The sequence below is a fragment of the Oryctolagus cuniculus genome, chromosome 21 (assembly GCF_964237555.1).
Source record: "Oryctolagus cuniculus chromosome 21, mOryCun1.1, whole genome shotgun sequence".
Lineage (NCBI taxonomy): Eukaryota > Metazoa > Chordata > Mammalia > Lagomorpha > Leporidae > Oryctolagus > Oryctolagus cuniculus.
The window spans coordinates 16,942,576-16,970,236 of NC_091452.1; the positions used below are offsets into that span (position 1 = coordinate 16,942,576).

Here is a 27,661-nt window from a genome sequence, read left to right on the forward strand (position 1 = left end):
TGGGGTGCAGGGGGAGGGTCCCCAAGTGGCCGTGACCGAGCTCTGCCCTTGAGAGCCCGCCCAGCTGCCCAGAGCTCCCTGGCGCCTGCCCTCTCCTGCTTCCGCTGCTCTCCTGCCTGCGCCTGACCCCCTGCGAGGTCCCGGGGGGGTGGGCCCAGCCCGCTCAGCCTGCGGCTCCCCTGGCTCCCAGCTGCCCCCAGCCCCCCGCCTCCGCTCTCCCCACCCTCCCCTCTGCCCACTCCCATCCAGGGTTGCGGCTTCTGGTTCTCCGGCTGCCGCGAGGCCTGCACTTTGCAGGGCTGAAGTCCAAAGTTCAGTGCCTTCGCTAAGCACACGGATAAATATGAACCTTGGAGAATTTCCCCAGCTCCAATGTAAACAGCAGGCAGGGGCCCTGATTCACTGGCCGCTGGGGCCAGGATTGGGGGTTGGGGGTGCCCACAGGGCCTGGCTAGTGGGGTTTGGGGGGGCTGTGGGTGCCAGGAGCCTGGCCTGTGTCTGCTGCCCGGCGGGCAAGTAGAGGACCCGCGCGGTGGGGGAGGCGGCCGGCTCGGTGGCCCCGGGCCGCGTGGCCCCGTGGCTGGTGGAGCCATGGTTTCTAAGCTGAGCCAGCTGCAGACGGAGCTCCTGGCGGCCTTGCTTGAGTCCGGCCTGAGCAAAGAGGCGCTGATCCAGGCCTTGGGAGAGCCGGGGCCCTACCTGCTGGCCAGCGATGGCCCCCTGGACAAGGGGGAGCCCTGCGGCGGTGGCCGGGCTGAGCTGGCAGAGCTGCCCAACGGGCTGGCGGAGCCGCGGGGCTCCGAGGACGAGACGGATGACGACGGGGAGGACTTCACGCCGCCCATCCTCAAGGAGCTGGAGAACCTGAGCCCAGAGGAGGCAGCCCACCAGAAGGCCGTGGTGGAGACCCTGCTGCAGTAAGGACCCCCCCCCCCACCAGCTAGACGTCGGGAAAGGGGCGGCCCCCTGGGAGCTAAGGGGGGCCCTCGCTCGGTGCGGAGCTGGGCCTGTGGCCGCGTCCTAGCAGCTCTGAGTCGGGGCCACAACTCCAACGCCTGCAGCGCCCATGGCCTCCATGCTGCCCAAGCCCTACCTTCCGGGCCAAGTCCTCCGCCTGCAGCCCGGGAAGTCCCACTGGGGAGGAGGGGCTGGGCATGGGGCTTGGGGGGCTTCCCGGCCGTCCGGGGACTCCCGCACTGGGCAGGGGAAAGCCCAGGTGTTGCTCACCTAGAGTGACTGCAGCCTCAGGTGGGGGCTGCTCCCCTGGCTGCACGGCCCCAGGCCCCAAGCTGGCCCACGGGCGCCATGAGAGGCCGCCGGGCTCTGGGCTCCCCTGGCCGGCTCCCCACCTCGCGGAGAACTGGGTGGGTCCAGCGCGATGCCTCCCCTCTCCTCAGCAGAGCTGACCTGGTTACTAATTACCCATGCGCTTTATTATTTCTCTTTTGTTTTATAAATTTATAAACGGCAAAAGGCCCTGATAAGGCCTGTGATCATTAACTTGGAGGGACGGTGGCCTGGAGCGGCCGGGGCTGGCCAGCCTCCCACCTAGCAATGGGGGTGCAGGGTGGGGACCGGGTTGGGGGGCTGCTGGGACCACCCCTCCCTGAAGGTTCTGCTGTGGCCACGGGCCCCCTGGAGACCCCCTGGGTCTCTCACGGGGGTCATTTCTCCCAGTGTTGAGCTGAACCTGGGGAAACAGCTGACGGCTCTGCTCCCTGGACGGAGATACTGAGGCACAGAGGCAGGATAGAGCTTGACCGAGCTCACCCAGCTGGGTCCAAACCCACTCTACCTGGGGCTAGATAGAGTGACACGGGACGGGACGCTAGGGGACGCGGGGATGGGGTGGGGGCAGGGGAGAGGCCGTTGCCTGCGAGCCCCAAAGGAGGCCTTGTCTTTTCTGTCCAAGGTCCTGATCCCTGTGGGTGGGTGGGGGGGAGGGCAGGTGGATCCCTGTCTTCCCAGAGGCCCCAGGGAGCCTCCCGAGGGCCTGGGCAGGGGGCAGGGGGCAGGGGCAGACAGGGGAGCAGTCAGGGCTCAGACTTGGCAGGAAGATGAGGGCAAAGAGCTCCTGCACTGCAGGGGAGGGGCACGAAGCCAGCATGGCCAGAGCCAGGGCGAGGGCGCCCTCACCGGCTCTGGGCCCCACATGGGGCTAGGGGCTTCGGGGCAAGGGGGTGGGGGCGGAGGGTGCCAAGGGCCTTTCTTACCTGGCTGGCTGGGGCCTCGGGCTCAGCAGCCCCCCTGGTGGGATGGTTGGGGGGGAGACTTGATCCACAGCGCTGGAGGGGGGAGCAGAGGTCAAAGTGCTCCCTGGGGACCAGCAGAGCCTGGAGGCCGAGGGAGAGAGGGGAGACAGGGAAGAAGAGAGAGGAGTGATGGAGAGAGAGGCTGGAGCTGCCCGGGAGGGGAGAGGGGCTCAGGCCCAGCGGGCAGAAGGCACCCCAGCTCGGGGAGGCCGCCCGCTCCCCTCCCAAGCCGCCTGGGTTTTCTTGAATGCTAACAGCATGCTGTTTACTTTCCATTTAAATTTGAGATGTTGCTATAAATTATCAACCAGATCCTGTTCCCGCAGGGTTTATAACTAACTACCTGGGTTACTTATTGTTCAGGTAACAAAAGGGATCTGAGAACGCCCCACGGGATAAAAGGGGGGCCTCTGGCGTCAGGTGGGGGCCGAGAGGCCTGGGGACCCCTGGAAGGCCTGGGCTTGGGGGGAGGTTGAGGCTCGAGATGGTGCAGAGGCAGGACTTCCCATGTGAGACCCGGATGAGACCGGGAAGGGTCAGGGCGGGGTCCCGGGTCCTGGGTCTCCCTGGGGTGCCCCAGGTTTGAGCTTTCTCCCTCAGACCTCGCCCCTTGGTTCCCCATATGACCCTGGGCAACTCTCTTTCCCCTCCTTCTGCCCCAGTCTCCCTACATGGACCGTGGATCAAACCCAGCACCCTGCTCTGGCTCTGTCCCCCCAGCGACTTCCCGGACCCCCCCTGGCCTGCTCCCTTTCTAGCTCTGCCCCAGCTACACTGATCCCCACCTCAAGGCCTTTGCCATGCTGGTCCTCCTGCTTCAAGCCCCATTTCTCCCCAGTCCTCTGTCCACCCCACCCCCAGCCACTCTCTCTCCTACTTTCTTCTGTCCCTTATCATTGCTTTGTGTTTATCTGTTTGTTTTCTGCCTGGGTCCATGAGGACAGCAGCTCTTCAAGGGCAAGGCCTGGGACGCCTTTTCCACCACTCAGACCCCTAATACCTGGCCCAGGCGTGGACACCCAGAATGAATGAATGAGTGAACCAATGGGTGGCTACAATTCAGCTTTGCTGTGGACATTTGCTCCCAGCTGGCCAACGCCCAGCAGATGGAGGCGTGGCCCACAGAGCAGCCGGAAACCCAGGGCTCCTCCCCAGGGGTCCTCCCCGGCCCCGAGCATCTCAGACCTCAGCCATGGAGCCCTCGGATCCCCCTCGGCGGGTGGCACTGAGAACCAAGGCAGGACGGAGGAGCCGCCTGCCTGGGCTCGAGATGCAGCTCTGCCCCCTTTCTGGCCCAGGCAGGGGGTTCCCCCCACAAGATGGAGATAACGGTAAATCCCACGGGCTCAGGCAGGACGCTCACAGCCTTGTACTCCTGACTTCCAGAGGAGCGAATGAGGGCTCCAAGAGCCAACGTGACCGACTCAAGGTCACTTCCCAAGCAGCGAGTCTAGGACTTGGGCCCGAGTCTCCTACCCCACACTGTGCACGGCTCCCCTCGAGGGCTGCATGGAGCTCCCAGCTCCTGGCTTTGGCCTGGCCCAGCCCTGGCTGTTGCAGCCATTTAGGGAGTGAACTTGCGGATGGAAGACTCTCTCTCTCTCTCTCTCTCTCTCTCTCTCTCTCTCTCTCTCTCTCCCCCCCTCTCTGTACTCTGTAGCCCTGCCTTTCTGTGGTCATGCAACTGGCCCTCCCCTCCCACTTGCTCTTGCCGTTCACCCTGCCCGTGAGCGCCCCTCCACGCAGGAGGGCTTACAGCCAGCACCGGCTGTCCCGGAAGTGTGACGCATCCGCAGCGGCATTGCACAGGGAGGAGGCTGAGTCACGTGGTGAAGGTTGGGCAACTTCCCGAGGCCATATGGGTGCCGGGTGGCAGAGCCGGATTCGAACTCAGGTCTAAACTCTCACGCTGAGAATTTGGCTCTCCCTCCCAGTGAGCGGCCCTTCAGCCTGGGTCTCTCCCAGCTCCACGACCTTGGATGACCTGAAACCAAGGGTGCCACAGAGCAGAAGGCCCAAAGCTGCGGCCAGGGGGGAGGCAAGAGGAGGGCGATGCAGGCAGGGCTTCACCCCTCCTGGGCTTTGCTCCCCTGGACTAGGGGGCCAGGGAGGATGATCATGATGATGCCTCAGCATTGTCCCACTTCCTGAGCCCCCTCTGCTCGCCAGGCCCTGTCTGAAGGGCTTCATCCCTGTGCGAAACGCACCCAGCTCTCCCAGCAGCTGCAGGAGTGAGGCGCGGATTTGCCCTGTGTCGCAGGGCAGGCATGGGCTGTGCGAGTGCACAGGAGCTGGGGCGTAGTCAGCAGGGGAATGCCTGGAGACCTGGCCATGGTTCTGAGCTGGGGCAGCTGTGCTGACAAAGGAGCTGTGTTCTTGGAGATTGGGGCAGGGGTGGAGGAAGGGAGAGGGAGAGAGGGAGGGAGAGAGAGAGGGGGGCACAAAGAGTGAGGATGGACATGAACAGGGCAGCAGCAGGCAGTGGACCTTCCGCCGCGGGAGGCAGGGCAGAGGGTGGTGGCTGGGGTGGGGGAGGGAGGCCATGGGGCCGCCCGCCCTGCAATCAGATAAACATGTTTGCCAGACACGGTGGCAGGCTGCACTTTGGACCGCCCTTCCCTCCTGGCTCTCTCGGCGTGGGGGGAGGGGAGCGGTGGGGAAGAGAGGACCCCAGGAGCCTCTGAAATCAGTGAGAAGCAGAGCCAGGGAGAGGACTGTTGGCGGGGGGTGGGGGGGCGTACTATGAGATATTCTTCCCAGGGGTGTCACCCTGGGCAAGTGACGTCAGCTTCCGGAGTCTCGGTTTTCTCACCTGTGGAGTGGGCATGGGAGCGGCACCTGCTTCCTGGAGTCGCTGGAAGCCTGAGGCAGCCAGCCCCTAGCACAGCGCCGGGCTCAGAGAGAATCTGCAGGGAACACGCTTCCCCCCGGCTTCCCTCTGTCCACAAGCGGGACGTCATGTGCCCGCTGCTGACCTCCTGAGAGGCCCCTGTCCCCTCCCTCTTCCCGTCTTTGCCTTTCTGGAAGGGGCTGATAAAACAGCAGACAGAGGGGCAGAGCTGAGGCACGCAGAGCTCTGTGCCCTGGCACCTGGCACCTGGCACAGCCCGGCCAGGGCCGGTCCTTGAGGACAGGGTGGTGGTCAGCCTCCCAGTGCTGGAGGCTTGTCGTCGTGGGGCGGCCGTATCACTGTTCCCTAAAGAGCATGCGCCTCCTAGAGGTGACTTAAAGTCCTCGGATGACACTTGAAGGTTACACACAAATACTAAGCCGGGCTCTCCGAGGGATGAGGGCATCCGCGGAGCTTGGTGTCTGCAAGGGGTCCTGGCCCCGCTCCCCCGTGGACGCCGAAGGAAGACTGTGTGTGGAGATGGCGTAGCGTGTACCATCAGTGCGTCACGTGCTTTGATGCATGCGACCCCTCACCCGGCCCCCGCACACCTTCCCTGCTGGAGGCCATCGGGAGCAGCTCAGCCTGGGGCGTGGAGCCCAGGGCTCACGCACACAGTACTGGCTCACGGAGGCCCCTGCGTGCCCGTAACCCCTTCCCCTGGGACCCTGCTGAAGAAGCAGCAGGTGCCCTGCTCTCTGGGAAGTCAGCCGGCCGCTGCCGAGGGCAGGGCGCAGGTTTTCAGGAGGTACCGCGGCTCTGCGATCTCTGCCTGATGGGCTGGCGACTTAAACCAAACCCCTTCTGGTGGGAGGGCACGCAGTGGGGCTGGCCCCATCCACAGGCAAGTGGGGTGAGCTCTCTGAGCCGCAGTGGTGCTGGCTATAAAATGGGAGAGCCTGCATTCTCCTCCTTGTTTTCAGGTTCAGTGTTTTTCTTTCTCTGGTAGATCTCCCTCATCCATCCATCCACCCACCCATCCATCATCCACACACCCATCTGCCATCCACACATCCACACATCCTCCCATCCACCCATCCACCCACCCACCCATCTGCCATCCAATCTCCACCCATCTACCATCCATCCATCCATCCATTTCTCACCCATCCGCCTGTCCCTCTGCCCACCCATCCCACACCCACCCACTCGTCCCTGTGTGCCCTAATGGCCTACTCTTTGTCAGGCCCACTTCGGGTGCTGAGTGAGAACCAGACATTTCCCACCTAACATGTCCACTCCCAGACCCTCAGTGAATAGCACGGCCACCAGTAACACTGTCAGGTAGGATGAGGGGAAGCACTTTAAAGGCCCAATTGGGGAGGACCCTCCCCAAGGGGCCTGTGCAGTCAGGAGTCCACTCACATTGACGTTGGTGTCCACATGTCTCCAAGTCTCGGTCCCCACGTCCCTGTGTCTTGGCATGAGTGACAACACCTCCCTACCTCCAGGGCTGGGTGCAGGCTGCACAGCTGCTGTCATCCACGGTCCCCACCTCCACGACTGGCAAGTGCTCACGGGCCCCCTGGAGACCCCCCCCCCCCCCGCTGAGCCGAGCTGTCCTCGCCTTCCTCCCAGGGAGGACCCGTGGCGCGTGGCCAAGATGGTCAAGTCGTACCTGCAGCAGCACAACATCCCGCAGCGCGAGGTGGTCGACACCACCGGCCTCAACCAGTCGCACCTGTCCCAGCACCTCAACAAAGGCACCCCCATGAAGACGCAGAAGCGTGCTGCCCTGTACACTTGGTACGTCCGCAAGCAGCGAGAGGTGGCCCAGCGTAAGTAACCACTCCAGGACGCGCCCCACTCCGAAGAGGGGGCTGGGAGCCTCTCACCCCCGGGAGATCTCTTGCACCCATCTGCTCATCCATCTTCACAGACAGGGAGAGAGAGAGAGAGAGAGAGAGAGAGGCGGGGAGGGGAGGAGAGAGACAGAGAGAAGTCCCTTCTACTGGCTCCCTCGCCAAATGCCCGCAACAGCCAGCATGGAGCCAGGCCACAGCCAGGAGCCAGGAGCTCAATCCAGGTTTCCATGGGGACAGCAGGGACTCACTCAGCTCCCTGAGCCGTCACCTGCTGCCTCCTAGTGTGTGCGTCAGTAGGAAGCTGGAGCAAAGAGAGGAGCTGGGACCGGAGCCCAGGCACTGTAGCATGGGGTGTGGGGGTCCCCAGGGGCGTCTTCACGGCTGCACCAAACATGGACCCCATCAGATACATCTTCTCACTGATCTTACTCTTTCAAGGGGCTTCTGGCCCTTGGTGGAGGCACCATTACTGGTTTAACTGGCCACCGACCCACAGACTTCTAGGGTTTTCCCAATCTGTAATTACAACCGTCTGCTGCAGCGAACAATCGTATTTGCCTAAGTTTGTGCTCACTGAGTGTGTCTGCAGCAATCACTCCCGGGGTGGGACGCTGGGCTGGAGGGCAGGAGCTTTAGCATCTCTGCTGCGGGTCAGGCACCGCGGCACAGCAGGCTAAGTCGCTGCCTGGGACACCCACTCTCCACATCAGAGAGGCGGGATGAAGTCCCACTGCTGCTCCTGACCCAGCTTTCTGCTGATGTGCCTGGGAGGCAGCAGGTGTTGGCCCAAGTGCTTGCTCCCTGCCACCCATGTGGGAGACTCAGATGGAGTCCCTGGCTCCTGCCTTTGGCTTGGTCCAAATGCCCTGGCTGTTGTGGGCATTTGGAGAGTGAACCAGTGGATGGAAAATCTCTCTCTTTCTGTCTCTCCCTGCCTTTGTCACTCTGTCTTTCAAATAAATAAATAAATAATACATAAAACATTTGGCAGACACTGCCATAGTTTGTTTTAAACTAGTGGCCTCCATTTGCCTGCCCACCAGAAAAAATCACTGTTGGAAAAAAACGCACCCCACACAACCTCGGATCCTTGCCCATGCCTACCCTGGCTCTAAGCGCTGGGGCATTCGCTTCTGCTGCCCTTCAGTGCACACTGGGAAAGCAAGTGCAAAGCAATGCATGTTTTGTACTTTGAACATTTTCTGTGAGAATAATAAAAACTTCCTTGGAGAGGTGGGTGTTTGGCCTGGGGGTTCAGAAGCCAGTGTCCCCTATCAGACTGCCTGGGCTCGGTCCCCGCTCCAGCTCCCGACTCCAGCTTCCTACTGAGCAGACCCTGGGAGGCAGTGGGGATGGCTCAACTAGCCGGGTCCCTGCCGGCCACAAGGGAGCGCGGGATTGAGTTCCAGGCTTTCAGCGTAGGCCTGGCCCAGTCCCGGCTGTTGTGGCACCGGGGAGTGAACCGGTGGATCCGAGCTCTGTCTGTCTCTCAAACTAAAAACAACTAAATGATTTTTTGAAAATCTGTTAGAACTAGGCTTAGCTTCTAGGCTTAGCACAAGGTGAAGCCGCCGCTGTAGCCGCGGACATGACCACCACAGAGCAGCACCAGCTCCCGCAAGCCTCCCCTTCCCGGGAGAGGGACCCCAACCCTGACTTCCGTCATCAGAGCCCTACTGTGGCTCTTTCTGAGTTGCACATAAAATCAAGCCAGCAGTGGCTGCTGCTTCTCCGTATCATGGGCGCAAACTCATCTTCTGCCCCTGTGTCCCAGGCCGGCCCACTCCGCTACGTGAATCCAATGGACTAATTCCGTCTTTGGCAGGCCTCGGGGTTTCTCCCCACGCTTTGCTGATGTGAACAGTGTCCCTGTGAATGTTCTAGTATGTGGCTCTCTCTGAGTGCATATCCACTTCTGCTGGGCTTGGAATGACTGGGTGAGCTCCACCCTCACAGGTGCCGCTGCACAGCCGTCGGCACCCCAGCCACAGTGTCTGAGCCCCAGGAGCTCCAGGCAGCGCTGCCAGCACCTGGTAGTGTCCGTAGTTTCCATTCTAGCTGTGGAGATGGTGGCATGGTACTGTGGCTTTAGAAAAATCTGTATTAGTTTACCTTTGAGAGAGACACGCACAGAGACGTCGCTCTCACTCGCTGGTTCACTCCCGAATGCCTACAGTAGCCAAGCCTGGGCCGGACCAGAGCTGGGAGCTGGGAGCTGGAGCCAGGGCTTCCACGGGTGGCAGGAGCCTGGAAGCTTGATCATCATCCCTGCTTCCCAGGGTGTGCGCTCACGGGAGGCTGGGCCTGGGAGCCAGAGCTGGGTGCTGAACCCATGCACTCTGAATGGGACCCTGGGGTCTGAACTGCCCACTTAGCTCTCATGTCCTCCACGAGTCCCCATGTGGGGCGTCCCATTTGGCTCTCAGGTCATCTGCCTTTTAATGGTGGGTCTGTAGGAGTTTTAAAAAGATACCATGCCCACGAGTCCCTTTGCAAGTAGATCCACAGCAAGTGTATCTCCCCACGCTGTTCTCCAGACTGCTTTTTGATGAACAGAAGTTCTTACTGTTTTTTTTTTTTTTAAGATTTATTTATTTATTTAAAAGTCAGAATTACACAGAGAGAGGAGAGGCAGAGAGAGAGTGAGAGAGAAGTCCTCCATCTGATGGTTGACTCCTCAGATGGCCATAACGGCCCGAGCTGCGCTGATCCGAGGCCAGGAGCCAGGAGCTTCTTCCGGGTCTCCCATGCGGGTGCAGGGGCCCAAGGACTTGGGCCATCCTCCATTGCTTTCCCAGGCCATAGCAGAGAGCTGGATCGGAAGTGGAGTAGCCAGGTCTTGAACCGGAGCCCATATGGGATGCTGGCGCTTCAGGCCAGGGCATTAACCCGCTGCGCCACAGTGCTGGCCCCATTCTTACTGGTTTTTTTTTTTTTTTTTTTTTTTTTATGGTTGGTACTTTTTTTGTGTTGTAAGAATTTTATCTAAGATCATGAAGGTAGACTCCTGTTCCTATGTATGAATTATAAAAGTTTATTTGAAAGGCAGAGAAGGCGAGGGAGAGGGAAGAGAGGCAGAGGGCGACAGGCATCGCCCATCCACTGGGTCACTCTCTCAATGTCCCCAGCGGGGAGCCAGGAACTCAACGTGGGTCTCCACATGGGTGGCAGGGACCCAATTGCTTGAGCCATCATCACCTGCTGCTCCCAGGAAGCTGGGATCAGAAGCGGAGCTGGGGCTCCAACCAGCCAAAGTGCTCCCTCACCCCTGCGCCCAGCGCCCGCCCCTCCTGTGCTTTCTCCCGCCGGCTTTACCCCGAGAGCCGCAGGCCAGCCGGGTCTGAGGACTTGCCTCTAGACGGAGAGTCAGCGTCCCGTCTCTTTCTCACAAGCAGCTCGGGCCTCTGCCCCTCTGTTTACAGCCTGAGTCGCCACTGCCCAGGGCCCGCTCTGTCCTCCTCCGCCACTGGCCACGCAGTGCCAGTAACTGGAAGGAGACCCAGGAAGCGGCGGGGGCCAGGGGCTGCCGTGGGCTCAGGAGGGTCCCCAGGAGGACTGGGGCTGCTTCCTGCGGAAGCGGGAGTGACACTTGCGGGCTGTGCCCCAACGGAGTGGATGTTATCAGGTGCAGCAGATGCAGCCGGGCATCGCATGGCACTCACGCAAGGACCTGGGCCGGCCGCTGCGGCTCGAGTGCTGGCCCTGCCCGGGACGCAGCTTTCTCGAGCTGCTGTTCCCCCTTCCAGGCGGCGGAGATAAACGGCTGTGGTGGTGCCGCGGGCGCTGTCCCATGGATGTGCTGTGGCAGTGTCCCGGGGACATGAGAGCGAGGCTAGGGCGGCTGTGCGGGGTCTCCCCGCTCAGGGCCCCCCAAACCTCTCCCACCCCGCCCCCGGCACATCCAGAATGGTGCAGGCCCCCTGCTTTGTATGTTTGGTGACTTACTAAACCTTTCGTTGTAGAACTCGTTTAGATTTCTGGACAATCCAGAAACTTCTCTGCAGCCCTCGCCCGGGTTCCCCTGTTATAAACACGAGCACGCTGCGCTTGTCACCAAGGACCACAGGGACAGCGCGGGCGATGGCCACGCTTCGTTCAGACGTCCTCACCCTCCCCGGAGGCCCCTTCCCGGCCCCGGGGCCCCAGCCGCTGTGCAGCCGGCAGTCGTCTTAGCCCCTCAGCCTTCCTGGTGACGATGCTTTCTCAGGCTGTCCGGGGTTTTGATGGCCTGGGTGTGGCCTTTTTTTGAGGTTTGGAGGCCACATTCTGGTGCCTTGTGCTCCGGATCTTGGTCCAGGCCCCTGCCAGCCCCCTGGGGCCACACCATGGTTGTAGATAGAAGGCAAATGGCCCATGGGGGTGGTCCCAGGGAGGGGTGGCGAAGCCATGGCTGTGATATTGTGGGCATCCGGGCCAGGGCAGCAGCGGGCAAGGCCTGGCTGTCAGCAGCTCCCTGCGCCTCCCTGGGTCCCTCCTGCGACTCTGGCTTCCTGCATGTGGATGGCGGGAGCCGGCCCCCTCCCCGCTCTGGCCCATTCCTTGGTGGCCTGCTCAGGGCTAATCTGATCAAAAGTGGAGACAGCCGAAGAGGGCTCTTCCTTCCTGGCTGACACTCATGTTTTCAGCCAGATTTCCAAGTCTGAGAGTTGCTGATAGCCCTGAATCAACTTTAGGATGTGACAGGGTTCAAGGTTCTGCCCTGCTGTGTGACTCTGGGAGACAGGGGATATCCCTCCCTGAGCCTCAGCTTCCCTGGAGCCTTGTATCCAGAAGGGCTGTGCGATGGTTTCCTGGCTTGGGAGACAACGTGCAGGTGTTGATTGGTGATGTCTGCCTCAGACACGGGTTAAGCAGGTGGTGGCACAAGCATTGGTCATCACTGGATGAGATGGTTTCCAAGTTGTAGCTCTGAGCTCCTCTCCGTCAACACCTGGGAAGGAGAGGAAGGCAGGGGCGTGGCCAGGGGCACTGCTGTGGGGAGGTGGGCGTGGCCAGTGCCCCCTGACAGCTCCCTGTGCCTCCAGAGTTCACCCACGCAGGGCAGGGCGGGCTGGCTGAGGAGCCCACAGGCGATGAGCTGCCCACCAAGAAGGGGAGGAGGAACCGCTTCAAGTGGGGCCCAGCGTCCCAGCAGATCCTGTTCCAGGCCTACGAGAGGCAGAAGAACCCTAGCAAGGAGGAGCGGGAGACGCTGGTGGAGGAGTGCAACAGGTAGGAGGACAGCCTGGTGGGCAGTGGGGCCGGCTTGGCTGGGCTGGGGCAAGGCTGGGGAAGGGGAAGGTGACCGGGCCCTGTAAGAGCACCTGCTGTGGGTTTAGCCCAGCCCAGGGAGGTGAGAGGACTCCTGCTCAGTGTCTTGAACTTAACTCCATTCCCAGCACCCCTTGGGTGGCTGCTTGTTGGCTGTTCTGCCTCACTTTATGAATGGACAGAGCTCAGAGAGGCTAAGTCACTTGCCCGAGGTCACACAGCAGAACTGGTCTTGGAACCGAGATCTGCCAGCCTCACGTGCGCAGGTACAGCGCCCCCTCTTGGGACCTTTTCATCCCCCGGAGAGGGTTCCGCTGAGCTGGCCTGTTTCTGCAGGGCGGAGTGCATCCAGAGGGGGGTGTCCCCCTCGCAAGCACAGGGGCTGGGCTCCAACCTCGTCACAGAGGTGCGCGTCTACAACTGGTTTGCCAACCGGCGCAAAGAAGAAGCCTTCCGGCACAAGCTGGCCATGGACACCTACAGCGGGCCTCCACCGGGGCCCGGCCCAGGACCCGCACTCCCTGCCCACAGCTCGCCCAGCCTGCCCCCTGCTGCGCTCTCCCCCAGCAAGGTCCACGGTGAGTGCTGTGTGGGCAGCTGCACTGGGGAGTGGGGGAGGGCTGCCCCCGCGGCAGCAGCCACGCACACCTCTGAGCTCTTCAGCTTGGTTCCGTGCACACCATGCTACCCTACTAACCGCACCCCACTGCGTGCACCCCACTCCAGTCTCCACACACACTGCATCTACTCCGCACACACACACATCCACTCCACACACACACTCATCCACTACACACACACACACACTACATCCATTCCACACACACTCATCCACTCCACACACACTGCATCCACTCCACACACACTGCATCCACTCCACACACACACACTGCATCCCCCCATCCTCACCACCTCCATTCCCTCCACTCTACTCCGTGCCCTCACCACTTCTCCTCATCGACTCCATTCACTCCACGCCTCTTTACCACTTTACTCTTCTCATTCACTCCACTATACTCCATTCATTTTTAAAAAGATTTATTTATTTATTTGAAAGTCAGAGTTACAGAAAGGGAGGGAGGAGAGGAAGTGAGGGAGAGAGAGAGGTCCTCCTTCCTCTGGTTTACTCCCCAAATGGCTACAGCGGCCGGAGCTGCGCCGATCTGAAGCCAGGAACCAGGGGCTTCTTCCGGGTCTCCCACATGGGTGCAGGGGCCCAAGGACTTGGGCCATCTTCTACTGCTTTCCCAGCCCATAGCAGAGAGCTGGATTGGAAGTGGAGCAGCTGGGACTCGAACCGGTGTCCATATGGGATGCTGGCACTGCAGGCGGCGGCTTTACCACAGCACCAGCCCCTCCCTTCATTCAATTCTAAACCAATCCACTCCACTCCACCAACCTCCCTCTTTCCCACTCCATCCTATACCCCTCACCTCCACTCCACCCACTGCCACCGACTCTCCAGTGCACCTCACCCGAGTCCACTCAACTCCATGCGTCCTAATCCACTCCGTCCACGGGGTCCACACCCCCACTCTTCACACTGCTCTGTGCTCAGTCACTCCCCTCTGCTCTGTTCACCCCTCTCTGTACGCAGCTCTGCCCCACCCGCCCCACCCAGCCCACTGCACACCGCTCCCAGCATCCCGCCCATGGGCTCCACACCTCCCATTGAATTCACTTCAGTTTAGTTCTTTCATCTCGGATCACACGAATGCACTTATGTTCAACTCATTACAACTCCATTTGGCTCATTTAAATGTGGTACAGTTGAATCAAACCAATACCCATTCTACCCATTCAGCTTGACGAAATGTAATTCAATGAAATTCAGTTAATTTTGCATAGCTCAGTTCAATTTCATCTAATTCAATTTAATCCAGTTCAGCTCAATCAAGCACAATTCATTTCAACTAGAGTCCATTTAATTCAAAGGATTCCAGTCCATTCAATTCAACTCCGTTCACTCATTTGTCTCATCAGCTTCAATTCAGTCCCCTCCCCTTTCCCTTCATTGAGCAACTGCCGCACAGTAGGGACAGCACTGGGAAGTCAGGGGCATGGAGCCTTTGCCTTCGAGGAGCTGCTGGCAGCCAGCGTGGAGCTAGGCACAGCCGGGCGTCCAGGCAAATGGTCTAAGGAACCCGTGGGGCTCACAATGATGTGGGTGTGGAGGTCAGGACAGGGAGGGAGGTGAGGGTGTGGAGGGGGTGAGACAGGGAGGGAGGTGAGGGTGTAGAGGTGAGGATAGGGAGGGGGGTGTGAGGGTGTGGAGGGGGTGAGACAGGGAGGGAGGTGAGGGTGTGGAGGTGAGACAGGGAGGGAGGTGTGAGGGTGTGGAGGTGAGACAGGGAGGGAGGTGTGAGGGTGTGGAGGAGATGAGGACAGGGAGGGAGGTGAGGGTGTGGAGGTGAGACAGGGAGGGAGGTAAGGATGTGGAGGAGGTGAGACAGGGAGGGAGATGAGGGTGTGGAGGTGAGACAGGGAGGGAGGTGTGAGGGTGTGGAGGTGAGACAGGGAGGGAGGTGTGAGGGTGTGGAGGAGATGAGGACAGGGAGGGAGGTGAGGGTGTGGAGGAGGTGAGACAGGGAGGGAGGTGTGAGGGTGTGGAGGAGATGAGGACAGGGAGGGAGGTGAGGGTGTGGAAGGGGTGAGACAGGGAGGGAGGTGAGGGTGTGGAGGAGATGAGGACAGGGAGGGAGGTGAGGATGTGGAGGAGATGAGGACAGGGAGGGAGGTGAGGGTGTGGAGGGGGTGAGACAGGGAGGGAGGTGAGGGTGTGGAGGAGATGAGGACAGGGAGGGAGGTGAGGATGTGGAGGAGGTGAGACAGGGAGGGAGGTGTGAGGGTGTGGAGAGGGTGACAGGGATGTAAGTGCTGAGGTTGGATCCTGCTCCCTGCCTAGGTGTGCGCTATGGACAGCCGGCAACCAGTGAGGCGACAGAGGTGCCCTCCAGTAGTGGAGGGCCCTTGGTGACGGTGTCTACACCCCTGCACCCAGTGTCCCCCACGGGCCTCGAGCCCAGCCACAGCCTGCTGAGCACTGAAGCCAAGCTGGTGAGCAGCCCATCTGCCCTGGTGGGGGTCCCTGGAGAGCCCCACGGCTCCACCTGACCTGGCTTGGCTCCCACTTGTAGGTCTCAGCAACCGGGGGCTCCCTGCCCCCTGTCAGCACCCTGACAGCACTGCACAGCCTGGAGCAGACATCCCCAGGCCTCAACCAGCAGCCCCAGAACCTCATCATGGCCTCCCTGCCCGGGGTCATGACCATAGGGCCTGGGGAGCCTGCCTCCCTGGGCCCCACATTCACCAACACGGGCGCCTCCACACTGGTCATCGGTAAGCGGCTGGGGACCGGGGAGGGGAAGTCAAAATGCAGGAGCTGGAGGAGCCACTGGGTCTCATTGACGCTGGGCAGCATTTGTGCAGTCCCCGCCTGCAGACAACGGCGCTGCTAAGTGAACGGCTTTCTGTGCACTGCGTAAGGGAATGGTGGCAATGAAGCCTGCTCACGCTCTGCGCAGATGCAGTGATCATTCCTAGGTACAGTTGGCTGGAACTGCAGGTGCAGAACCCACGGCCACAGGGGGACGACTGCATAGGGTGCCCGAGGCAGTGGGAAGTCTACGGGAAGACAGCAGGGCAAGGACACCCATGCTTTCCTGCTCTTTTCTGAAAAGCCCAGAAATAGTATGCAAACATGTACTGTTGCCCAATATTAAAGACAGACAGGGAGCTGCTGAGGGAGACGAGCAGAGCTTGGTCCAGGGCCCTTGCACTGCTGCGGGACCCCAGGGCACCCAATCTGAGCACCTTTGTAGAAGTCACTGTCCGGGTAGGAGCTAAAGGCTCGGCGCAGGGGAGCAACCCGCCAGCTCCACTTGACTGCACGGCTCTGGGGGGTGGGCGTGGGCTGGGTCTGCCGGAGGTCCGGCTGACCCCCGCCTCTCCTGCTCCAGGCCTGGCCTCCACTCAGGCGCAGAGCGTGCCGGTCATCAACAGCATGGGCAGCAGCCTGACCACGCTGCAGCCCGTCCAGTTCTCCCAGCCGCTGCACCCTTCCTACCAGCAGCCACTCATGCCACCCGTGCAGAGCCACGTGGCCCAGAGCCCCTTCATGGCCACCATGGCCCAGCTGCAGAGCCCCCATGGTGAGCGCCCATGCCTCGTGTGGCAGGTGATGTTTGTGTATCTGTGGCCACACTGCATTCCACGTGTGGATACATGTACCGTGTGAGGTGTGTGTGTGTGTGTGTGTGTGTGCGCGCAAGGTGCTGCTGCCCCCGCGTCTCTGTCAGAGGCCAGGGCTTAGTCAGACAGCACCCGCGCGAAGTCCAGTGCTGAGTGAGTGCACGCTGGGCACACCAGCGCCTGCGGGAGCTCCTGAGCTTGGTGCGGGAGCAGTGCACCTGTGCCTTCCACCGTCTGCCGGTGACAAGAGCTGCAGTTGGTTCTCAGCCTGCCTCAGGCTCCAGTCCCAGCTGAGCAGGTCGCAGTAGTGGGGGACGGGGCCCATCCTCGTTACTGGAGACCCCCGGTTGGGAAATCCCAGCCCTGGATCCCCAGCCACAGCCCTGTTGGGCCACTTCAGCAGGCCCCATGCTCCACTTCCCCCCCGAGCACCCTCTGGGGAGGGGTCCAGGCTGGCCCAGGGTGCCATGTCTGTGTCCCTCCTGGGCAGCCCTCTACAGCCACAAGCCCGAGGTGGCTCAGTACACGCACACAGGCCTGCTGCCCCAGACCATGCTCATCACCGACACCACCAACCTGAGCGCCCTGGCCAGCCTCACGCCCACCAAGCAGGTAAGGCCCAGGCCTGCCCAGCCCTGCTGTGGCCCCGGCCCAAAGTCCTCTCCACGCCTGGGGCTCAGGAAGCTGCTCTGGTCTCCCAGGTCTTCGCCTCCGACACCGAGGCCTCCAGTGAGTCCGGGCTGCACGCGCCGGCGTCCCCGGCCACCACCATCCACATCCCCAGCCAGGACCCTGCTGGCATCCAGCACCTGCAGCCCGCCCACCGGCTCAGCACCAGCCCCACAGGTGAGCGGCCCTAGCCCTGCCTGCCTCCTTGCTGTCCCCGGTCCGGGGGTGAACAGCAGGTGCCTCTCAGGCAGGGCCTGGGTGCACATAAAGTGCGCGGGCAGCCACAGGAGAATGGGGCCTGTCTCAGGGGAGCAGCTCATTTACTCAAGCGAGGAAAAAGACTAACAATGCGAAGAGGCAGAGGCAGGTAAGCGGCGGGCAGCCTGGGCTTGTGCTGGGCCTGCAGGGCTCACCGACGTTCGGTTTGGCTCGGCCCCGCGTTCAGCACTCTCAGAATGAGCTGAAGGGCTCCCACTCCCCCGAAGCCAGGGAGTGTGGGCTGCCAGCCACACCTGCCCCTCGACCCGCTCGCGCACGCCCTGCCGGCTCCTGAGTTTGCACGCGACAGGCGGGGGTGAAGAGCAGGCGCTGCCAGCCTCGGAGGCCTGGGGTGGCCATCGCAAGCTGACCGCAGGGTCCCCCACCCAGCCCTGGTGGCCACCCCCCCCATCCCAGCTTCATGCTTTACCCCGGGGGGCATGTACATCATTAGTCCCATTTCACAGAGGAGGTGAGAGACCCGCCACCCGTCCCACAGCTACTGGGTGGCAGAGCCAGGCCTTGAACCCAGGTCCAACCTCGAAGTGCATTCTCCTAACCCCCATCAGTCACAGAGAGCTCGTGGGTTGTGTCTGCAGAGACGAGCCGGAAGGCGCTGGCCCCTGCCTGTGAGGACCGGCCGGTTTGCAGCGCTGGGGGCAGGCTGGCTGGGGGCTGGCAGCTCCGGCGCAATTCCTTCTCTGGGAAACTCGTTCTGGCTCTTAAGGCCTCCCTCCACCTGCTTGGGCGAGGCCCACCCCCATCGGGGTAAGCTCTTCACTGGAGCGTTTGATGTCTGGTTCTGCCTGACTCCACCTTCCTGCCAGTGTGGACACTAGGCGGCAGCGGTGACGGCTCAAACACTTGGGTCCCTACCACCCACAAGGGAGGCCCGGACTGAGTTCCCAGCTTTGGCCCAGCTCAGTCCTGGCCACTGTGGGCATTTGGGGGCAGTGACCCAGTAATGGGCACTCTCTACTTGTGTCTCTCAAAAATCTAGTTAAGAGAAACCGTGAACTGATGGCAGGTGCTCACATCTACAAAACACCTTCTGAGCAGTGCTGGGGTTCGTGTTCGGTTCGGTCTGGCCAAGCTTCAGTAGGGCAACCACCCCATCCCACCCTGGGCTACTCCATGTCCCGAGGCGGCCTCCCGGCATCTGCCGGCTCAGGACCGCCACGCCTCCCGCCCAGGCCTGGTGGAGCCCACAGCCCCCCTTCTGTCTGCAGTGTCCTCCAGCAGCCTGGTGCTGTACCAGAGTTCCGACTCCGCCAACGGCCACAGCCACCTGCTGCCCTCCAGCCACGGTGTCATTGAGACCTTCATCTCCACGCAGATGGCCTCTTCCTCCCAGTAACCATGGCAACCACCTCCCAGTGGCTGGGCCCAGCGCCCTGCACGGCCTGGGGGACCGCTGGGCTGGCCACCTGTCTGCTGACCCTGCTCTGCAGGCCTCCGGCAGGAGGGCCAGAGGCAGCCGCACTGCGGGGAGCTGGGGAGCGGAGCTCACCCCACAGGACGTGCAGCCGCTGCCGCTGCCGCTGCGCAAACTACTGTGCTGCCTGGAGCACACGGAGATGGCCTCTGGCTCTGGCAGCCCCAGCCTGGACCCGGGACCACCACACTTCTCAGGGCACCCATGCATGCAGCTGTGACTTGCTGAGCTCTGACGGCCACGTCCTGTCACCCGTGCACCGGCCAGGCCACTCCGTCCTACCCCAGCCCCACCCAGCTCTCATCGCACGCGCTCACACAGCATTCCCGAGCTCTCCCGGCCTCCAGCCCCTGGGACCTGCGGCTCTCCTACATGCCCCCCCCCCCCCCGGGCATCCTGCCTACGGGTGCCCACCTGGCCTGTGGCCTGCAGGGGGAAGACCACTTCAGGGCCAGGAAGTTGTCCTTGCCAAGTGCATGTCCTGGGGCAGCAGGGCCTGGGCGGCTGAGAGCTGAGGGGCCCAGAGCAGAGGTGGAGCCACGTGCACACGGGACGGACGCTCAGAGCACGTGAGCTGGGCCGGCTGATGGCTGGACCACAGATTCACGGCCGATGCGCAGCTGCAGGGGGGCCGAGCAGGTGCAAGGAGCCACGGCACACAGGATCTCACTTCTGTGGGCCTGCTGCCACGAGCCTGGTCCTCCATGCCCCGCCTCCTCCCTGGTCCTGGGAGGGGGCCTGGGAGAACCAGCAACCCCCTCCCCCCACACACAACTTGTAACAACTAAGGGAGAGCCCGGACATTTATTTAACTTTTAGTAAAGCCAATGAGAATTTCTTGCTTGGCCGTAAGTCACTCAGCGGGGGCTGGGCAGGCGGAGGGGGTCGAGGCACCCTCAGATCCCGCCGGCTTTTCCGAGCCACTGAAGGAGGGGGAGGGGGCGAGGCCAGAATCCCCCCTGCGCCTCTGCTCCTTCCTGAAGAGCCCTCTGTGGCATGAAGCCGGGCCCCAGGGGGCTTCCGCGCTCCAGAGTCCGGGCCTGGGGCAAAGGACCCCATCCTGGGGGCACAGGCAGGCAGCCCGTGTCGCTGAAGTCTACGAAGACCAAGCGAGACGTCTCATGGAGCTTTTGTGCAGACGGGGAGATGGCGCCCAGGCCGCCCTCAGTTCCGGTCCCTCACAGGGTATTCTGCGTGGCTGGCTCAGCAACGTCACCCTGCGGTGACTAGGGGGCAGGAGCACGCCTGCCTTCCCAGGCGGGTTCCAGCTCGGCCACGTGGCACTGGCGACAAGGGCAGCAGCCTGTCCCCTGGTGTCCTGGGGACCCTCCCCTCCAAGACTGAGTGGGAGGGGGAGGAGGCGCTTCTTTCGCTCCCCCACCCCAGACAGCACTGGGAGAGATTTACCATCTGCCACCACCCTCGGCTAACCAGGGCCGTGGAATGTTCTGGCACAGTCTGCCAGGACCCTCAGTGGGAGACGCGAGGGGCAGGCTTTGCTTGGGCTTCCCACACTACAGCCACTTCTTTGCCCCAACTCCTGGGCAAGCTCCCCTCACGATCAAGGTCTCATGGGCGAGTCCAGCCTTCCCAGCCAAGTCCTTGACCTTGGAGAGGCAGGCGGGGCCTGGAAACGCCTTGTCCCGAAGGTGCCCCATGAGCGTCTGTCCTGGGAGCTCGTGGGCCCTGTGCCCGCACACCGGGTCAGTCTGTAGGCGTGGCCGCTGTGCCCGCTGCTCGGGGGGAGGAGGGAGCCTCGAGGGCTTTCCTCGCCTTTTTCTTCCTTTTCTTCCTCTTGGTCCCAGGGGACACCCGGACCCCGTTGACCCTGCCCACCTCCTCTTCCTGCTCCTGGGCCACGGTCTCCGTGGCAACGCCGGCCACCTTCCTGGCTTTCTTCTTTAGCTTTTTCTTCTTCTTCTTGGCTTCGTCCTCACCCTGGGCGGGGCCGTGGATGGCCGACTCCTGCAGGATGTCAGAGGCAGACACGGCTGCCTCCCGGCACCGCCGCTGCTCGTCACTGTCTTCGCCGCTGCAAGGGGAGGGCGGCGGGCGTCAGTGGGGTGGGAGGCGCCCAGGGGGGCCATGAGCGAACAGGCCTGGAAGCCGGGCGGAGCCGGGGGCCAGGCAGCTTCTCCGCTTTTCCCGGCCACGAGTCCTCGCTGTGACACCTTCTCGGACCCCTAGGCTCGACATCTACAAAGGGAGGACCTTCCCAGAGCTCAGCCTCCAGGGCTCCTCAGGGGGCAAAGCCAAGAAGCGAGGCGCCCGGCCCAGGCCGGATGGTCATGGAGCACCAGGTGCCCAGAGCCAGCCCCTCACTGGACGTCTCCATCCACCCGCTGAACTACCTGGGGCCCTGGAGCGCTCACCTGGAGCTGGAGGGCTGCCGCTTCCGGCGCGGCCGGGGGCCGGCTTCCTGCCCGGGGTCTCCGGGGATGGACGTGAAGAAGAGGCGGAAGCCTGGGATCCAAACGGGGCAGAGTCAGCACCATGGATGCCAAGCGCCCGCCCCCACCCCAGCGCCGAGTCCGCCCTGTCGCTGCGTCACTGAGCCGCTCGGCAGGCAGTCTCACGGGGCGGGGGGTGGGGTGTGGGGGTGCCTGGCGGGGGCAGGTGCAGGTGTGGGGAGGCTCCAGGGGGCTGGTGCAGGAGCCTCCTGGTTGGCGGCTGAGGGGTGCGGGACAAGCAGCCCAGGGTCAGAGCTGGGACTGCCTAAGGCAAGTGAGCGACTTTTCTCAGCACCGCACTGTGTGGCCTGCAACTGGGCTTAGAATGGTGACCTCTGTGCCCCAATGGGGACAGAGCAGGCGGGAGGGGGTGACTGCAGCAAACCGTGCTGCCCAGCTCCACACAGCAGCGGCCAAAGAAACGACAAGCTGTCATGTTTATCATTGTTCCAGAAAAAAAATGTTCTTATTCATCTGAGAGGCTGAGAGACACAGAGAGAACGCCCACCGCTGTTCCCTCCCCAGCGCCCGCGATGGCCAGGGCTGGAGCTGGGAGCTGGGAGCTGGGAGCTGACTCCACGTCTCCCACATGCACGGCCCGAGCCCCTCCGCTGCCTCCCGAGGCCTGCACAGGCAGGAAGCTGCAGTCAGGAGCCGGTGGTGTGGGACGCGGAGGTCCGGAGGCCACCGGGCGGCTGTCACGGGCTCACGGGCCAGCACTCACCGTCATCCCGCGAGGCCTCCTGCGGCAGCCCGGGTTTCCCCGGCTCCTTCCCAGCTTCCCAGATGGTGATGGCACTAGAAGGGGACAGGCGACTCAGCACGAGCGGCCGCGGGTGACGCTGGCCGACTCAGGGCTTCAAAGTGGGCCAGAGGCACACCTGGTAGCTTGCGGTCCTCGCCAGCAGTGGGGCGGGCGCCGCTAACACACGCCGAGGCCGGGGCACTGCCGGCGTCCTGTGATGTGAGGCCAGACCCCCCCCCCCCCCAGCCGGTGGCACACGTGAAAATAACACCAGGAAGCGTGTGCGTTTCAGACCGAAAAGTAAATAAGTAAACAAACACGTTGCCCTGGCTCCTGACTGTGAGTGAAGAGCAGGGACATGTCGGGAGGGCCCCGCTGGCTGCGTCACCACGGGGCAGAGAGGCGTGGAGGCACAGCGGGACACCGGAGGACCTGCTTAGGCCCTTCCCACCACCTTCCCCCAGGCCCCAGCTCTGCAAGACCCCCCTACCCCCAAACCGCTGCGTGGCGGCCCCGGCTGCCGGCGCGGGGACCTCCGGGCCACACTCGACCCACATCCGCGGCCCAGCGCCGTGCACACGCGCTGGTTACCTGTCCAGCAGGGCTCCCAGCTTCTTGGCTACGTGGGCTCGGAACTCGGGGGTGGTCTGCAGCTCGTTGCCATCTTGTTCGTGCTCATCCGCCCTGTGCCTGCAACACACACACACACACACACACAGACGAGGGCCTCACTTCCGGCCGGCGCGGAACCTGCCCCCGCAGCAGGGGGACTACGGTGTCCTGTCCACTCCCACGGCCCCGCTCCACCCCAGCACCGGCATGCGCGCGGGGGTTTGGTATTCACTGAGCAAACAGGCGAAGCGGGAACCCAGGCGCACAGTACCTGAGGCTCGGCTGGGAGGCCGGCGGGATGTCTGCAGCGTCTGCGGGAAAACAAACATGGAGGCGCCTTCAGAGCCAGCGGGCCTGGGGGTAACCGGGTAACCGGCACTGCGGCAGCCACCTCCGTGGGCCCGGACGCGGCACCGCCCCCACTGTCACCCGGGAAACCAGGGTAAGGTCTCCAGCCCCCGGCGCCGCGCGGCCGCCTGCCCCGGGTCTGTGAGCTCCAAGGCGCACTTCTGTTCATCTGCGTATCCCCAGCTCCCGCCACAGTGTCTTATTAGAAACAAATGGTGCACAAATGAATGCAAGTGTACCAGGGCACTTCACAAAGTCTGTGGAAAATGCGATTAAATATAAGGGTATTGTGGTACAAAGAATACTTGAAATCTACACATAGAAGGAGTCCTCAAAGGGTTCATGGAAATTCTATATATTTTCTTAAAGATTTATTTTGTTTATTTAAAAGGCAGAGTTACAGGGAGACAAGAGATCTTCTGTTCACTGGGTCACTCTGGCCACAGTGGCCAGACTGAAGCCAGGAGCCAGGAGCTTCCTTCGGCTCCTAATCCGGCTTTGCCAGGGCCCCTCCAGCAGCCCAGGTCCCTTCTCTGAATGTTTTAAATTTGGAGGGTGGGGGTGCCAAGTTCAGACCTTAAACTCGAAACCCAGTGCCCAGTCCTCATGGTAATGTCTGGTGCTGGCAGGGCCCCACAGCCCCTGGCCCCTGCCCTGGACTGCAGACTGAGTCTCTGGACCCTCCTTAGCCCGGGGCCAAAGGACCACCTCTGCCAGCCCTGCCTTGCCGTCCGGTACACGGTGCAGCCAGACTGCAGCCGCTGCGCGCGGCGTGGGAAGGGTCAGGCCAGGCCCGCGGTGGTGAGCTCAGCACCAGGTACAGGCCACACGCTTCTACTCCCAGGCAGCGCCCTCAAATAGAGCCCCTGCCAGGTGATTCTCGTTTTACGGGCACTGAGAAGGGACAGAGCTCGCAGACCAGCGCCCTCTAGTGCCCACACCGCAACAACACACCAACAGAAGGCTTGCAACAGAGCTTGACTTAGAGCGCCACCCAGTGTTGAAATGGTGTAAGTGTCCACAGGCGCAGACAAAATAAGTTATTTAGACGCAAAGCTCGTACAAAGACCAGAAACAAATCCCTAATGCTTCATTGCTGACGACGTCATACACTAAAAAGTATCAAGAAGTTTCATGGAACTATAACTTCATCTAATAAACAAAATAAGACGACAGAAACTGAGCAGGCAGGGGCTGGCAGTGGGTTAAGCCCCCAACTGTGACATCGGCATTCCATGTGAGCACTGGTTTGAGTTCTGGCCACTCCACTTCCAACCCAGCTCCCTGCTAATGCTCTTGAGAAAGCGGCAAAGATGGCCCAAGTGCATGGGCCCATGTCATCCACGTGGGAGACCCAGATGGAGTTCTCGGCTCCCGGCTTTGGCCTGGCCCAGCCCCAGCTGTTGAGGGCATTTGGGGAATGAAACAGTGAATAGAAGATCTCTCTTTCCCTCTGTCTTTCAAACCAATAAATAAATCTTAAAAAAAAAAAAAAAAAAAAAAAAAAAAAAAAAAAAAGGTCAGTATCTGACCTAAGCAAGTGGCTGGGTGCAGAATTTACACGGCTGTTTTGAGGAAATGCAGTGAGGCTCAGCGAACTCTAGCAGAGCGAGGGAGCCCTGTGAGCGCGGACTGACAGATGCACCAGGGAAGGAAATAAAGGATGGAGAGCAACTGAAGAGGACCGCTGGTGGGGCTAACGGGATGCTGGCACAGCACAGGAGCCGGTGTGTGCGCCAGGGCGGCTCAGGAGGGACCAGGGGGCATGTGGACGGCGCACTCAGAGAGGCGACAGACAATGGTCATGTAGGCCTGAAGCTATCGGGAGGCAACCCGGGGAGATGGCTCAGGACACTGCAACGGACAAGGGTTTCCTGGACAGGGGCCCCCACGGCAAACACACTGGGCTTTGTAAGACCAAAGAGCGCCTGCACTGGCCAGAGTGGAGAGAGGGCCCACACGGCGGGAGAGCTCTGCAAAGCACACTGGCTCAGGTCAACAGCACCGGGACAAACAGCCCAACTACAGAGCAGGCAACGGACTTGACGAGAAATCCAAACTGTACCAACAGCTTTTACTGCTTAACAGTGGAGACAAACTCTTGGGAAGGAAAAGGTTTATCTCAGCTTGTAGTTCGGAGGCCACAGGAACTATCACACGGTGGGCCAGGAAGCGGAGGGAGAAGCTAGGCTGAATTTGTCTTAACAGCCAACCCTCCCATGAGAACTACCTTCCCAGGGCAGCCCACTATGGCCCAAAGAGTTCTCTCCGGGCCTACCTCCTAGCTACCACCATCAGAGATTGCACCCTAACCCATCAGCGACCAGCGGTGAGCCATTCACTGTTAGTTTAAATGTTTGCATGAGTCTGGGAGCCAGGCCCTGTCCAGTTGGTAACAGGTACACCTGTACGGTGTTACGTTTTGTACGGTGTTAATGCACCTGTACTGGCATATGATAAAATGCTCAACACCATAATCAACAAGAAATGCAGGAGCCTGGTGAGCCGCCACCCTGTGATGTCTGTTTCCCATACGGACACTGGTTCGAGTCCTGGCTGCTCCACTTCTGATCCGGCTCCTTGCTGATGCACCTGGGAGAGCAGGGGAAGTGGCCCAAGTGCTTGGGTCCCAGCCACCCACATGGGAGACTCAGATGGAGATTCAGGCTCCTGGCTTTGGCCTGGCCCAGCCCTGGCCTTTGCAGTCACTTGGGGGAATGAACCAGTGGATGGAAGATCTCTCTCTCTGTAACTCTGCCTTTCAAATAAAATAAATCTTTAAAAGAAAAACAAAGAACAAAAAATGAAGTGCAAATCAAAATCACAAGGTAACAAGAGCTGGCGAGGAGGTGGAGAAAAGGGATATTAGGAGGGTCGCTGTGAAAAGCAATGAGAGATGATCAGAAAATGGAAAACACAATGCAGCAGTCCCGCTGTCTGCGTCTCAAGGAGATAAAACCAGTCTTCCAAAGAGACGTCCTCACCGCCGCGTTTACTGCAGCACTATTTACAACGGCCGGGGAGCAGAAACAATCTAAGTGCTCACGGATAAGGAAAAGAGCAAACGGAACGGAGCCTATCCATGCACACAAGGGGGTGGGATCCTGTCCCTTGCGACAACTTGGGGGTCTTTACAACCAGTGAAACCCGCCAGCCAGAGAGAGACAAGGACTGCAAAACAAACAAACAAAAAAAAAAACCAAAAAACAAAAAACAAACAACCAGCTCTCATCGAAGCCGAGAGAAAACCCGGTTACCGCAGGATGGGGAAGCAGCGGGCAGGGAAGGAGGAGAAAGGTTCAAGAAAAGCCGGCGCCGCGGCTCACTAGGCTAATCCTCCGCCTTGTGGCACCGGCACCCTGGGTTCTAGTCCCGGTTGGGGCGCCGGAGTCTGTCCCGGTTGCCCTTCTTCCAGGCCAGCTCTCTGCTGTGGCCAGGGAGTGCAGTGGAGGATGGCCCAGGTGCTTGGGCCCTGCACCCGCATGGGAGACCAGGAGAAGCACCTGGCTCCTGCCTTCGGATCAGCGTGGTGTGCCGGCCGCGGCGGCCATTGGAGGGTGAACCAACGGCAAAGGAAGACCTTTCTCTCTGTCTCTCTCTCACTGTCCACTCTGCCTGTCAAAAAAAAAAAAGGTTCAAGAAATCCCAGGATCCTGCTGTGCAGCAGGGTGCTTACAGGTGCGGGTAACGCACTGCGTATGTAGTTACTGAAAAGCTGGGAGAGGATTTTGAACGTTTTCAACAAGAGACGATACACGTTCGAGCGTGTGGGCTTGCCCTGAAGCGAGCACCGTGGACACCCACACCCAGGATCGCACAGCGCCCCGCGCCCCATCTGTAGAGCGACCCTGCGGTACATCTGCGAGGGCTGTCAGGGACACGAACGCCTGGACCTTCTGCTGGGACAGGAACCGGTGTGTGGCTTGCTGCTGACATGCAGGGCAGAAGACGACGTTAAGTTCCGCTTCGGGGTTAATCAAAGCAGAGAATCGGTATTCTTCCCGCTCCAAATTCAGGGCCCGGCTGGATTCTAGCCACGAACGGGCGCCTCGGCGTTGGGATTTAGTCTCAAGGCAGCAGGAGGTCAGGGTCAGGGTCAGGGTCAGGCGCGGCGGGCGCAGAGCGAGCAGGAGGCGGGCACAGCGGGTTCAGGGAGCGCAGACACGGGGCTGCCGCCCCCCGGCAGGGACTCATGGGTGCCTGGCTTCTCGACTGCGATAACGGCGCAACTGCTTGCCTGAGCTCTGACCCAGAGCCCCGATGTCCCCGGAGCTTTCCTGGGGAAGGAAAGCGAGTCCCGGCGCCTCCCTTCTCACCACCCATCCTCTCCGACCCCCGGAGAAGAACCCACGCCCTTTGGCGGCCTGCCCGAACACACTCTCGTACCGGCTCTTGGTTTCTCCGCCCCCCGCGGGCGCTGCTCCAAGCCCCAGGCCGGCATCGCCGCCTCGCGGCACCGAGCCAGCTCCTCTGCATCGCTGCTGCTGCTGCTACTCTCCGAGTCGCTCGTGGCGCCATTGGGCGCCGCCATCTTGAAACGCCGCAAGCGATTGTGGGAGACGCATGATTTAACCGTTTTCCTGCGCAACCCAATGAGGTGGCGCGCAGGGCATTGTGGGGATTGTAGTTCTCAGAGCCGTGGGACTACGAAAGGGCCAAAGGGGGTGGTCCTCGAACTTAAGCTCCAGAAGAGGCTAAGAGATCCATTTCGCCAACATTTTTTTTTTTTAATCAAACTCAGGCTCTCCAGTGTAGA

General features: G+C 61.3%; 2 protein-coding genes across 2 annotated transcripts; one reads left to right on the plus strand and one right to left on the minus strand.

Annotated features, from left to right (window-relative positions):
- Positions 1-246: 246 nt before the first annotated feature.
- HNF1A (HNF1 homeobox A) lies at positions 247-19,588 on the plus strand. Its single transcript, XM_051835896.2, has 10 exons — positions 247-917; positions 6,721-6,920; positions 11,972-12,158; positions 12,534-12,775; positions 15,103-15,254; positions 15,335-15,536; positions 16,157-16,348; positions 16,879-17,000; positions 17,090-17,234; positions 18,545-19,588. Exons 1-10 carry the CDS (start codon positions 592-594, stop codon positions 18,670-18,672), a joined length of 1,896 nt encoding a protein of 631 aa, XP_051691856.1. The 5' UTR covers positions 247-591; the 3' UTR covers positions 18,673-19,588.
- Positions 19,536-27,480, minus strand: C21H12orf43 (chromosome 21 C12orf43 homolog). Its single transcript, XM_002722117.5, has 6 exons — positions 27,292-27,480; positions 22,829-22,868; positions 22,537-22,635; positions 21,925-21,998; positions 21,123-21,213; positions 19,536-20,782 (listed from the first exon to the last, which is right to left on the minus strand). The coding sequence occupies exons 1-6, from the start codon at positions 27,434-27,436 to the stop codon at positions 20,455-20,457; spliced, it is 777 nt and encodes a 258-aa protein (XP_002722163.2). The 5' UTR covers positions 27,437-27,480; the 3' UTR covers positions 19,536-20,454.
- Between the last annotated feature and the right edge of the window lie 181 nt (positions 27,481-27,661).

Bases quoted from the DNA above. Each gene is read 5' to 3' on its own strand.
- HNF1A (XM_051835896.2), top strand. From the start codon at position 592: ATGGTTTCTAAGCTGAGCCAGCTGCAGACGGAGCTCCTGGCGGCCTTG. The intron at 12,159-12,533 runs GTAGGAGGACAG...CTGTTTCTGCAG, and splicing joins CTGGTGGAGGAGTGCAACAG to GGCGGAGTGCATCCAGAGGG. The intron at 17,235-18,544 runs GTGAGCGGCCCT...TTCTGTCTGCAG, and splicing joins GCTCAGCACCAGCCCCACAG to TGTCCTCCAGCAGCCTGGTG.
- C21H12orf43 (XM_002722117.5), bottom strand. From the start codon at position 27,436: ATGGCGGCGCCCAATGGCGCCACGAGCGACTCGGAGAGTAGCAGCAGC. The intron at 21,999-22,536 runs GTAACCAGCGCG...GTCCCCTTCTAG, and splicing joins CTGGGAGCCCTGCTGGACAG to TGCCATCACCATCTGGGAAG. The intron at 20,783-21,122 runs GTGAGCGCTCCA...CTCCCCTTGCAG, and splicing joins CGGCAGCCCTCCAGCTCCAG to CGGCGAAGACAGTGACGAGC.